Source organism: Fomitiporia mediterranea, assembly GCF_000271605.1.
Source record: "Fomitiporia mediterranea MF3/22 unplaced genomic scaffold FOMMEscaffold_1, whole genome shotgun sequence".
In the NCBI taxonomy this organism is placed as follows: Eukaryota; Fungi; Basidiomycota; class Agaricomycetes; order Hymenochaetales; family Hymenochaetaceae; genus Fomitiporia; species Fomitiporia mediterranea.
This window is the reverse complement of record NW_006760386.1, coordinates 3,962,928-3,976,005: the sequence shown is the minus strand read 5'-3', so window position 1 is coordinate 3,976,005 and position 13,078 is coordinate 3,962,928. Positions and strand designations below refer to the sequence as shown.

The following is a 13,078-nucleotide window of genomic DNA, read 5'->3' as shown; positions in this document are numbered from 1 at the left end:
TAACTAATCTAATTTGAAAACCTTTCAAAACAAAAAGCAGTTAAACAGAAGACAAGTAAGATAGGTACTAGAACTAAGCAGATACAACTTCAAAATAGAATACAGAGTAGGTAAGAAAAATAGAGTAGATACACTCTCTAAAAGACCTAACTATGAGCTAGAAGAAAAGGACAATCAGGAAGTTGTATTACTCTCTCAGGAAATGTTTAAAGAGTCAGAAATACAGATTAAAACAATGACAGTAGAAGAAACTATAGAAACAGACTTAAGAACTAACAATAGTAACAAAATACTATTACTAAGAGAAGGTAAACAGGAAGAAAAAGTCAGAATTGTTTAACAATATTATAATAGTGTTATAACTGAATATTCAGGACTCAGAAAAACTTTAGAATTAGTCAAGAGAACATATTATTAGCCAGGAATAACTAACTAGATAAAAGAATATGTAGACACTTGTATAATATGTTAAAAGACAAAACACAAGAGAGGAAAAACACAACCACTATTATAACTATTAAAAATTCTAACAGGACCCTAGGAACATGTAACAGCAGATTTTATAACAGGCCTACCAGTTACACAAACTAGTAAAGATTCAGTACTAATAATTGTAGACAGATTTTTAAAGATGAGAATCTTTATCCCTTGTAAAAAGGAAATAGATTCTAAAGAAACAGTAAGATTATTCATACAACATATTTTCTCAAAACATGGATTACCTTTGAAAATAATTACAGATAGAGGACCTCAATTTGCTAGTAATTTTACTAAGCAAATATGTGTACAACTAGGTATTAAACAAGTATTATTAACTACTTACTATCTAGAGACAGATTAGAGTACAAGTAGAAACTCCTTAGTTTCCCACAGTGAGAATTACTACAGAGGTTTCCTACAAGGTAAACCTTACTACTACAAGAGTTGTTGGAAATTGCCTGTAGAAAACTCAAATGTATTAGTTATACAGAATATTATGTCAGTAGGTAAATTAAGAAAAAATGCCTCAACCTAACAAAAAGTAAGGAAAATAGATAGTTTAAGAGTGTATATACTCTATGTCTGTTATTTTATTAGGTCTTAAGGACACACAGCTACTTCAGTTGAGATGCTTGCTTCTTAATCTCCTAGACAGTTTACTTTATACAAACCAACACTATAATTTCTCTACCTTTGCTCTAACTGAAGAAGAAGTTACTGATTACAGTTTGGATAGTACTGTCAACTATACACTTGAGCTCACATTCTGTCTGAATACTTCTTTCTTTTTATTTCTCTTAGATATATCTATTTATTATATAGGTTTTAACACTAGTAGACTATAAAACATAATAAGATTGCTCTCAACAGTATAATTAATGTCTGAAATTAATATTATATCTAAATTTTCAGCTCAATAGAGATAAACAGTACAAAATTCTTAAAAATTTCCTTTTTTTGAACATTATAATTATATTACTAATATAATGACTAAGTGTTGTCCATGTAAGGTTTACTATGCCTCTAGAGGCTCTAGCAAAATGACCTGTGGAAAACTAGTTTCCTACAGACTCTCAGGAGTTTCCACTCATACTCTAAGACAGATAGACAAACAGAGAGAGTAAATCAGGAATTAGAACAGTATCTAAGGTGTTATGTTAACTACAGACAAGAGAATTAGGAGGAGTTTATACTAACAGCAGAATTTGTCTATAATAATAAGTAGTATTCTACTACTAAACATACACCTTTTTACCTAATATATAGGAGGCATCCTAACATGACTTTTAACTATAAAAAGTCAAATGTAGAGGAAGCAGACAAATACCTAGAAGAGATAAAGATAGTACAATCAAATACTAAGGAAGTAATAGAGAAATTACAGGAACAAATGAAAAAGTATACTAACAAGTATAGAGGAAATCTTCTAGAATTAAAAGAAGGAGATTTAGTTTTACTAGATAGTAAAAACTTAAATCTAGTAGTACTAACTAGAAAGTTGGCAAACAGGTACATAGAACCATTTGAAATAGAAAAGCAAATAGGGGTAGTAAATTACAAACTAAAACTACTAGAAAGGATGAATATTTATCCAGTTTTCTACTCAGGATTGTTAATACCTTATAAAGAAAAGGAATATTCAGGAAGACAAGTATATACTAATCCAGATCCAGAGTTGATAAACAAGGAATAGGAATACACAGTAGAAAACATACTAGATAGTAGGAAGAGGAGGAACAAATATTAATATTTGATCAAATGGTTAGACTATCCAGACATAGACAATACTTAAGAACTATTTAGAAAAGGATTAACTAATTCAGTAAAGTTAATCAGAGAATTTCACATAAATCATCCAACAGTAGTAAAACCACCACATTTAGAAAACTGGCTAATAAAGAGACTAGAGTATAGTTTACTAATAAGTAAAAGAATACTAGTTAAGGAACAGGATACAGGAGACATAATCCTACAAGAAGAACAAATGTAGAAAGATTGGATAAAAAAGAAATCAGAATCTTTAGAATATTTTAGTATTCTAGCTTTAAATTCAAGTACAAAAGAAATTAGAGAAGGGTTGGAAAAACTTTAGCTAAACAATAAACCTACTACAGAAAACCAACCTCTAATAACAAAAAGGAGACAAACAAATAATTACAAGAGATAGTAACCTTAGAAAAGAAGAAAAGGTACTTAGGATACAGAAGAATCTGAAGAAGATAATAGTATATACTATATAAAAACATTACAATTAGAAGAGGAACATACTAATTGTGAGGAAGAGTATAGGAAAATGAAGGAACACAGTACTATACTAGGAAACTCTATTATACAATAACTTGTAAGACAACAACAAATACAACTACAACTTACTCAAGAAGATGTAAACAATATTCTGAATCCAGACAGAATACTAAGAGCTCTTATTAAAGAAATAAGACAGAAGTACATTAAGAAGTATAAAGAAGTAGAAGCTGTCAACAAACTATAGGTAAGGAGGACATAGGAAATAATTATGAGTACTTACTTTTTAAAAGCAAAAAGTGAGGAAGACAAGATCTTCTTAAGGGAAACTGTTAAAAAGAGAGTAACTCCTATGAGAGAAGATAACAGACTCTAGATAGAGTAAAAAGGTATAATAGTAAAAGTCCTAAATAGGACTCTAAACTGTTCCTATAATACATCTGAAGGTACTAGATTATTATAGTATAGGGTCCTGAATATAACATTAAACTATTCCTACAAAAGGGAAAATTGTAGTATAGTAACTCTTAACTGAGTGAGAAATGTCCTGAACAAGACATTAAACTATTCTTATAACAAATCTGAAGTACTAGATTGTTATAACAACATGATTTGAGTAAATTAGAAAATTACTCCTAATACAAGGATAAAAAGAGTATTAGTATATTATATGTCTCCTCCACATCTACAATAACATATAATAAGTGCTCTACACACACCTTCTGAACAGAAGTAAAACTAAAGGGGGTAACTAAACTAGAAACTACAAATAAGAGGGAATGACTTCCTACTAGTTAAATTTAGTCTTTAGAGTGTACTATTTTAGTCAGAGAGTCTGAATACTAGTCAAACTAGAGCTAGCTAGTAAAGAACTGGGAGACAGAGGACACATCAGTCTATATTACAGACTGACACTAAAAGCAGAATTATAATAACTAAGGTAAAGGTAGAAGCCCTTTTAATAAGTTAACTAGTTACAACTGTTAAAAGGAAAACTATACTTACAAGTGTAGCTCTCACTTTTCAGTCATGAAAGTAAGCTGTAAAAGCTGAAATGAAAGGGAAAAGCATTTATATTCACTTTAATACAGAATACAAAAGAGGCAGACTATAAAAGGAAAGTATCTAAAGGAAAAGATACTAGTATAGGACATACAAGACAAAGGAAAAAGAAAGGGGGGAAGGACACAAATTCTACCCAAAATTAAATCCCAAACCTAATCAATTATAAAAGCAAGTATTTTACAATAGTAGTAATACTGTTTAAGAAAGTATTACTTAGGAGGGACTGAATGTTAGGAATTGTAAAATACAGTAACTAAGTTTGGAAAGCCTAACTCAAGACTTGGAACCAAGTAGTTTATAAACAAAACTCTATTAGTTACAAGTCTAGAGATTAGCCAGATCAACTAGGCTACCTTTATTGTCCTACTTAGTAAGAACTCTAGCTCAGCATTATAAACCTCTAATCATTACTAATGAGTAATTAATCCATTAGTAGAGAGAGGGGACAGAAAGGAGTAAGTACTAAGTCAGTTAGGAAAAGGTAACAAAACCTGTAAACAAGGCCTTTATCTCTCTAAGGTTAAACACATACTCTAACACTGTATTACTTAATAAACCTCAACCAAAGACAAGTCATTTGTATACTTGTATAGAGAGGGGATCTGGAAAGAGTATAGTGTCCAAAGTAAGGAGAATGGTAGAGAAAGACTAGGAGAAAACCTGAAAAGATAAAGGAAAAATATTATACTTACTTATAAGAGAAGCTATATAACTAGCTAGAAATACTTTGTATAAAGACAAAAGACTATCAGAGCTAGTAAAGAGTCAGAGCTAGTACTCTAAAGCTCTATACTTAAGGAGGACTAGTACTAGTGTAAAGGAAAGGAACTGAGAGCTCTAAGGAGAGACTATAGGAAAGTAGTCTCCTTTATACACTTTACTTATACAGATAGGAAAGTAATAAAGTTATAAACATAAGGATTATATGAGGACAACATAAGGAATACATGAGGCAATCTAGAACTTTGGTTGTAAGTTCTATAATTAAATACAGAAGTATAAAGATAAGGCTAGAAGTTAATAAGGATAATTGTCTCCTAAACTAAGTCTATTAAAGAAGACTTAGAGAAAGATCTAGAACATTAGTTGTCAGTTCTAGAGTGTATATAAGACAGTTAAGAACTTTAGTTGTAAGTTCTAAGGGTAGTACAGAAGTACAGCCTTTTATATTACAAAAGTTATAAGGAGTTATTAGAAGTCATAATACTCTACCTTATAAGAAAGTGTATTACAAATCAGTGTACAAGAAGTACAGGTTGAGTCAGACAGAGTTATAAGAAGACTATAAGAATAATAGAAAGCTCTACTTTATAGGAAAAGTATTACATAACTTACACAGTATAACTAGTTAGAAGGACTTATAAAGAGTCATTAGAAGCTTGAGAGGAAGTATGGAAGACATAACAATATAGTAAAGAAGTTATTAGAAGATTAATCTAGAATACAAGAAGACACAAACTAGTGTTAGAAGATTAATAAAAGACACAAACTAGTATAGTATACAGTCTAAAGGATTAGCCAGCTCTACTTTATAGGAACAATAGTAAAGAGAGTTACTAAAGTTACTAGAGTAACATTACTCTAGCAAAAGGTATATAAGGAGGCTAGTTTGGCCCTCAAAAGATAGTTTTATTAACTTAAGTTACTTAGTACTTAGAAGTACTCTACTACTAACCTACTAGTTTACACTTGTAGCTTGACTAAAGTAGGACTCCTCTACCCTCTTACTCTACAAGTCTACAAGTCTTACTCTCTATACTCTATTCTATTACTATTCCTAAGAATTGGGACTAGTAAAGTGAGTATATCTTACACTCACTCATACTCAGGATACTGTTAGGGATTTCTACAAAGCTCATCCTAGTACTCTAAGATAACTAAACATTCTAAAAGGAACCTTTAGAGACTTTAACACTTTGCTTAAGTAAAATAGTCTTTAAATTCAGTTGTCTAGGACATACAACCTAAGGAGGGAGGTAATGTTAGGACTGTAAGGAAATGAGTACTCATTTCACAATGTAGCCAATCCATTTCTTACCCAATATAGTAACTTGCACATCTTTTGTACTCTCTATAGTAACTTGTGCCTCTTTTGTACAATGGCCTCTTAGCCTATATTCTCTAATACACAATACTCTGTTAATTCTTCCTAGCCTCTGATGCACCTGTTAGCTTTGTGATATTTGTTCTTATTATTTCTTTGATCTTATTCTTAAGTTTCATTCCTTACTTTACTCTTGTTATTTAGTTATTATAAAAAGCAGTCTGTAGATACAGTAGTTCCTTAGTTTTTTGACTCTTCTTGTATTCCTACTTGTTCTCCTAGTATAAATCCTAGCTGGTAGCTTTGGGAATATAGTTGGTTTAAGGGCTGCAGGTCTACATTCACAGTTTGAGAGTACTATCAACCTAGAGAACACATCTCCCCTAACAGGTTGAACCTGACAATACTCCTTAAGAAACACAGAGAGATTATATGTTTTAATCATTGGGTAAAGGAGTTAGTGAAAAGTTTTACTGCCTGTGAAGTTGTTCCACTAATTCAAAGCTGTCAGCTGTACAGTGGTAGCACTCATCCTATCAGTAATTGTTCCTATTTGTATCTTCAGTTTCTTTGACACTGTGTTTGCACAGATGTGTGCTTCTCTTCTAAGGACAATGTATATGTTCTCTGTTAATTCCAACATTGCAGAAACATGCCTCAAAATGTTGTTGGACAATCCTGCATGCATGGAAGATGAGAAGTTGTAATGCTTTTATCGGAATAAAATGAGTGTTCTCCTTACGTAAGCCGAAAAGATCAAGCGAGCCATGGAGATACAAGTTTGTCTGCCCGCGGAAACGGATCGAGAAGCACAACGCACGCCGTCGGGAGTCCAGCAGGCTCCGATGCCAACAAGCGACAAGAGTGCCAAGGCGGTAAAAATGGCGTATAAAGCAGATTGATGTAGGAGTCTGGGTCTCCTTCTTGGTCTTCGTCTTGCATGCTGTCGAGCCTGAGTTGTATCTCCCCAAAGACTGTCTTAACTGTGCACGGACACTTGCTTGTTCACGGAATGAGTCGGACCAGATTCATATCTTTTGAAACAGTTCAGAACAAGAAGGGAAGACAAAGAGTCGGCAGGAAACGCAGGTATGTTCGGTCGGCATCCAGCAAGAACGGCTTTTGGATGGCTGGTGAGTACAATTCATGTTCTCTTTCCGTTACCTCATTCGAATCGGACTGAGCGGAGTGATATTATTAGGCAGAGGTTGATCCTTTGGAGCTCCGTTTCCGCATATCATACGAACAATTACTGAACGTAACGGGGAATAGAACTATTTCATCTGTCAACGTTCACGACCAGTAAATTTCTTTCCTGGCTGGTTAATTCGTGTATGTATAGCCAACGTTACCCACGATTCTCTTGCTACATTGAAAAATCAACAAAGCGGCTCCCCGTGCGGACTCTGCGGAAGTGAAATTGTTCAGACGATGAAGGTCAGGTGTGAGATGAGACGGGCCATAGCCAATCATGAGGGTGATAATCAACAATTTGGTGGCTGACGTAACGCGAGCGTGGGGGTAAACGGTAGACGCTGTCCGTGACCGTCATGCAGCGGATGGCCGGCTTTCGATTTCCCATTTATTTCCGGTCTTTGCTTAGCCATTTCCCCTATATCGACTGCTGTCGAGCTATCGAGGTCTTCTAGCGGACGTGATTTGTAGCAAGCTAACGACGATGAGCGAGCCGCGGCAAGATATGAAGATCCTGTCCTCTGACGAGATCGCGACCCATAATAGCAGGGACAGCTGCTGGATTATCGTTCATGGTAAGTAGAGGTCGTATCTTTCTCGCACAAAGTCCGAGCAATACTTTGCGTGCGGTCGTGCTTCATGTCAAGTGTTGAACTTGCTGGACTGTGTTGCGTGCACGTGTGAGGCGCGAGATCCTATGGACTCCTCGTTCGTGCAGGTTGGACACGACTTAGACAAGCGTCTCGTGCGTAACACCAAACTGCCTTGACTTCTGGCAGTTACTGGATATCTCGGACGGGCTCAATGATTGAAAGTCGTTGGAAAACTGGGTTGGGTAACGGTTGTCGGACTCTACGAAACTTCTGGACATGCATGGTCCGCTTAGCTCCGCCGTGTGGTATGGAAATCCACTGGGCACCATTGGCACTATCTCACACAGTCCGCCCGATTCCGGTTGAAGCCATAATCGCTTCACGGACTTGAATGAAATTACTTCGACTTATACTGACGCTGTTGTTCAGGCAAAGTGTACGATGTCACCGAATTCCTTGACGGTAAGTCATTCATACACTCAATTAATTTAAATTTTTTGATTATTTATACTTGCATAGATCACCCAGGTAGGCTTATCGAATTTAACCGTCTCTTTCTGGGTTCTCATCGTCTTTCTTTTTCAAGGTGGAAGCAAAATAATCCTGAAGTACGCCGGAAAGGACGCAACGTAGGTCTCCTGCCGTCACTATAGTGCAACTTTCTTATAATTACGCTGCAGTAAAGAATATGATCCAATTCATCCGCCGGACGCGATTACTACGCACCTTCCACCGTCAAAGCAGTACGTACATTAATTTCCTCTGTTAATTTTTAAATACGCGCCTAACTCGGTCAATGTAGCCTTGGGGTCGTTGATCCTTCTTCCTCTAAAGCTGTACCTGTGGAAGAAACGGAAGAAGAAAAGCTGCATAAGCAACTTCTGGCTTCCGTCCCACCTCTTTCGAGTATTCTCAATCTACACGACTTTGAGAGCATCGCTCGACGAGTCCTACCACCACGCGCTTGGGCGTATTATAGCAGCGCTGCAGACGACGAGATAACACTTCGAGAAAACCGGGGTGCTTATCTTCGGTACGCATTTGCGTCGGAAAGTCTCGAGTAGTGGGATGGCTCACTTTATGTGCCTTTTTTAGCATTTGGTTCCGTCCACAGATCCTGGTCGATGTGGAGAGGGTTGATTTTTCGACGACAATCCTTGGCCATCGGTCCAGTATGCCAATCTACATTGTAAGTTCCTTACTCGTTGCATATGAGCTTCGAAACTAAGAGACCTCCGTAGACCGCTACTGCACTCGGCAAGTTAGGTCACCCGGACGGGGAACTTAACCTTACACGCGGTGCCGCAAGACATGGCGTCATCCAGATGGTTCGTTTGAATTGTTTGAATGCATACTTCAAATCATTGATGGTTTCTTTCGGCCCCGTTCATAGATCCCGACTCTTGCATCTTGTTCTTTTGACCAAATTGTCGATGCGGCAGAACCTGGTCAGGTGCAATTTATGCAATTGTACGTGAATAAAGACCGCAAAGTTACGGAACGCATCGTACGTCATGCCGAAGAGCGGGGAGTGAAGGGTCTCTTTATCACCGTTGATGCGCCACAGCTGGGTAGGCGCGAGAAGGTATTGTGAATCTGGCGTTATATGAAGATGGGATTCTGACAGAGCCTGAAAATTGGCGCTCGGCAGGATATGCGAATGAAATTTGACGATGAGGGTGCAAGTGTGCAGAAGGGCGATTCGTCAGTAGATCGTAATCAAGGTGCTGCGCGAGCCATAAGCGTATGTTTATCTCCGTAATTATTACAATATTAGCCTGATTCTCACAGCTGGGTAGTCCTTCATAGATCCCTCACTTTCATGGAAGGATATCCCATGGTTCCAAAGCATAACCAAAAGTACGTCCTTAGCAGTGAAAACTGAGGATGGCGTATTAATTGTTGTCTCAACGCGTACCAGTGCCTATAATTTTGAAGGGTGTTCAACGATGGGAAGACGCTTTACGTGCATACGATACGGGATGCGCAGGAATAGTTCTATCAAATCACGGTGGTCGACAACTCGACACAGCACCATCTGGAATTGAGATCCTCGTTTCTGTTGTAGATGCCTTCAAGAGAAAACGAGGAATCGTATTCCCGTTGAAAGATAGGAAGTTCCAGATTTTCGTAGATGGAGGTGTTAGACGAGCTTCGGATGTCTTAAAAGCGATTGCTTTGGGGGCGACAGCTGGTAAGTTATATATGGTTGACGTTGAGATTAATGACTCTCATTTTATTCGCGGTTTAGTGGGTATCGGACGACCATTCTTGTATGCATACTCAGCATACGGTGTTGACGGTGTCGATAAAGCATTATCCATCTTGAAGGTCTACTCAGCTCCCCTCGTTTCTCTATGTTTTCTATATGCATTTCTGATGTACTATATGTTAGGACGAGTTCGGAATGAACATGCGCTTACTGGGTGCACCCACGACCGCAGATGTTAGTCCCGAAATGGTCGACGCGAGCGACATCCATACGCATATTGTCTCGGTACCAAGCGATCGGTTGTATGACGCCAACTGTACGTTGCTTAACTTCATGGCCCAGCTGATACACTAATGTAATTTTCTTTGATGTTTGAATTACCAACAGACGAGGGCATACAAGGTGCGGTACTACGTGAGGCGAAGCACGACGTGAAACAGTCGACGCTTGCGAAATTATGAGATCCTGGCTCTAACGACTTTATGCTCTGTAACACACGACTACAACGGAGATCTGATTCTTCGTTTATCCGTATGAATTTGCTTCTTTATTGGATAGAATTGAATTACATGACATGAGAACCCTTGGGCTGATGCAAGCCAGCAGTATAACCTCTGGTCACATAAGCGAACTAACAATACGTCTCATTGCCTTCTTTGGATATTTTACCAATCACCTTCGAAATCCGACTGGTGGAAGAATCTGCCACTGAATGTGCTTCAAGCAATCGAGTGCTTCGGCAAATCTATAGAAAGCTTCTTCCCCTGGGGCACTGATTTATTCGCTTCTTGTCATTCCTGATGAAAACTGGGAATAGGCCATCTCACCAGTGAACGTATCTCTCGGGCAATGACTTTGAGGTGCAAGACATTCCTTTCTTAACTAACAATCACCGAGTACCTTGGTACAATCCACTGACTAAGGAATGCATCTTCACATTCGTCATCGTACTCGCCCTTCATTCTAAAATCCTCAATGAGAAGGTATTCCTTTTTCTAGGCCCGCCAATGCTCAGACTTGCATAAACCTTGCAGCATCATTGAAATAATGACGAGCTTCTCCGTCGAAGTTTGCTGAGTAAGCTTTCCACATGATGAATAAGTGGGCAGATTTGACTAATTTCTCATACGTGTCGGAAACAGATAAAAGCGCTTGATATCCTATCACTCCGTCGCGAACAACCGCAATGACTACCAAGGTTCTCGTGCTTGGAGCAACGGGGTACATAGGGGGTTTGTCCTATTTACGTATCATGCCGTGCCTGCAAATCGCGTTAACCGTGAATTTTATTCAGGTTCTGTCCTCGTGTCCCTTGTCAAGTCACATCCCAATGTGAAGTTCAGCACTGTCGTTCGAATGTCCACAGCTGGTGCCCCAGACACATTTGCTGCATTTGCAAAGCAGTCAAATATCGACTTGGGGTCGAATGCTACTACTCGCTCGTCTTCTGTTGCAGACAAGTTTCGTGCAATCGGTGTCGAAACCGTTATTGGATCTCTTGACGACCTGGAGCTGGTTACAAGGCTCAGCGCTGAGTCCGATATCGTCATCAATGCTGCCGATTGCGACAACGTCGACTTACTGAATGCACTTCTGGAGGGCCAAAAGCGCCGGAAGGCACAGAGAAAACCCGCCGGATCAATTGTTCACACGAGCGGAGCTTTTATTTTTGTGGATAATTCTGAAGATGGAAAGTTCAATGCGAATGGAAAGCTTTGGACTGTGAGGTCGCTTTCGTTCCTTAGAGGTTTTCCTGTGTGCTGACGCCGTACTAGGACTCTGAGGAAGATATTCGTGCTCTCACGACGTCGATGCCACATTGTCAGGTCGACGTACCGTTCGTGGCTTCCTTCAAACGAGTACGATTTCCCTTCTAGGTAAACTTATTCTTTATTCTAGATTAATGAAAGCTTCCGAAGCTGGAGTCGTCAACTCTTTCATCATCTGCCCGTCCGGTGTATATGGTACCTGCACAGGCCCAATTGAGCGCGATTCACTCATATTTCGAGCAGTCATCCCCGACTATTTGAGTCAGAAACGTGCCTATTACGTTGGAGAAGGAACTAATCGATACGAATGGGTAAGTCGTACGGCTTTACTTTCCAAGCGTATTTTTCTGACAATTTGCGTTTAGGTACATCTTGGAGACTTAGTTTCTTTGTTCGACAAAGTTTTCAAGCTTGCTCTCGATGCTCTGTCGAGTCCGCCTGCGACTAGTCCTTACGAGCGGTATTACATAGCAAGTACTACACCCGTTCCATGGAAAGACGTCTCGGAACGTCTTGCTCGCGAATTGCACAAGAGGGGTTTTATCGAGTCACCTAAACCTACTGTGATTTCGCCTGAGGGTCTATCATTCCTTCCCCGGTGAGGACGATACGTAGTTTAAAATAGTGTTTTGTTTAACCTTTTTCATTGCTTCTTTTAGCTTGTTAGCTTCGAGCTTGAACACTCGAGGTTTCCGAGGAGAAGAAATAGGATGGAAACCGAAACACATTACATTTTCGGAGGAAGCGTTTAATGAACAGGTTGGAGTTACTTTGAAATCCTTCAAGTAATCGAAAAATGTAGTACTTTGCAATCAAGTAAGAGCATTTGTGTAAGGAAGTAATACAATTTTCGGTTCAATGGCAAGCATACAAACATGTATCTATAAAGAATAACTGTCTATCTGATATGTGTGGTACTTATTAACCCTTACGTCACTATGTTATAAGGCATTGGTATTCAATAGTGTGTGCGGATATGCAGATTAAAGATCCAAAGGGTCTTAAACATCGGGAAAAAGTCTAAATTCTTGTATTACCTTATAATGGTATAAAATAAGTGAAAAAAGTAAAAAAAGTAAAAACACTTAGAACGGATCTCGGTTTCTGAGAAAGTGATACAAGACATTATAAAGTCTGGAAGGTTTGTGTATTTTGTAAACATAAATAAGAGTTATTCTCCTTGACAATATATAAAATGTATTACAATGGATCTCTAAAATTACAAGGTTAAATCACCCTTGTTGAGTATGGCAAATATTATAATCGTTTATAAAGCTCTTAAATTGTTTTAATATCTTTCCAATAGTCATTTTTCCTTACATCCGTTTGTTATTGAAATAACAGTTTATAATTATATTGAAACATTATATAAATACATTATATCTACAACAATTAGGGGTGAGACAGTTTGTGAGATTGATTGGCTAAGAGTGTGGGCGTGAGCATTGTCAGTGTGAGTGGGTAACTGGATGAGGAG

The 13,078-nt window shown here is 38.1% G+C and overlaps 2 protein-coding genes across 2 annotated transcripts; both read left to right on the top strand.

The window, feature by feature from the left end:
- Window positions 1-7,406: 7,406 nt before the first annotated feature.
- On the top strand, window positions 7,407-10,403 carry FOMMEDRAFT_101400 (uncharacterized protein). The gene is made up of 15 exons (XM_007261878.1): window positions 7,407-7,602; window positions 8,050-8,082; window positions 8,140-8,148; window positions 8,207-8,249; window positions 8,301-8,363; window positions 8,423-8,653; window positions 8,716-8,809; window positions 8,862-8,948; window positions 9,014-9,205; window positions 9,272-9,364; window positions 9,420-9,480; window positions 9,542-9,814; window positions 9,872-9,951; window positions 10,016-10,148; window positions 10,220-10,403. The coding sequence occupies exons 1-15, from the start codon at window positions 7,512-7,514 to the stop codon at window positions 10,291-10,293; spliced, it is 1,557 nt and encodes a 518-aa protein (XP_007261940.1). The 5' UTR covers window positions 7,407-7,511; the 3' UTR covers window positions 10,294-10,403.
- A 615-nt stretch (window positions 10,404-11,018) lies between these two features.
- On the top strand, window positions 11,019-12,458 carry FOMMEDRAFT_164773 (NAD-binding protein; the record flags this gene model as incomplete). Its single annotated transcript, XM_007261877.1, has 6 exons — window positions 11,019-11,064; window positions 11,127-11,554; window positions 11,608-11,669; window positions 11,732-11,912; window positions 11,967-12,199; window positions 12,261-12,458. The coding sequence occupies 6 exons, from the start codon at window positions 11,019-11,021 to the stop codon at window positions 12,388-12,390; spliced, it is 1,080 nt and encodes a 359-aa protein (XP_007261939.1). The 3' UTR covers window positions 12,391-12,458.
- Between the last annotated feature and the right edge of the window lie 620 nt (window positions 12,459-13,078).

Excerpts from the sequence above, each read along its gene's own strand:
- FOMMEDRAFT_101400 (XM_007261878.1), top strand. The coding sequence starts at position 7,512 with ATGAGCGAGCCGCGGCAAGATATGAAGATCCTGTCCTCTGACGAGATC. Across the intron at positions 9,815-9,871 it reads TGCTTTGGGGGCGACAGCTG|TGGGTATCGGACGACCATTC; the intron begins GTAAGTTATATA and ends TTCGCGGTTTAG. Across the intron at positions 10,149-10,219 it reads TCGGTTGTATGACGCCAACT|ACGAGGGCATACAAGGTGCG; the intron begins GTACGTTGCTTA and ends AATTACCAACAG.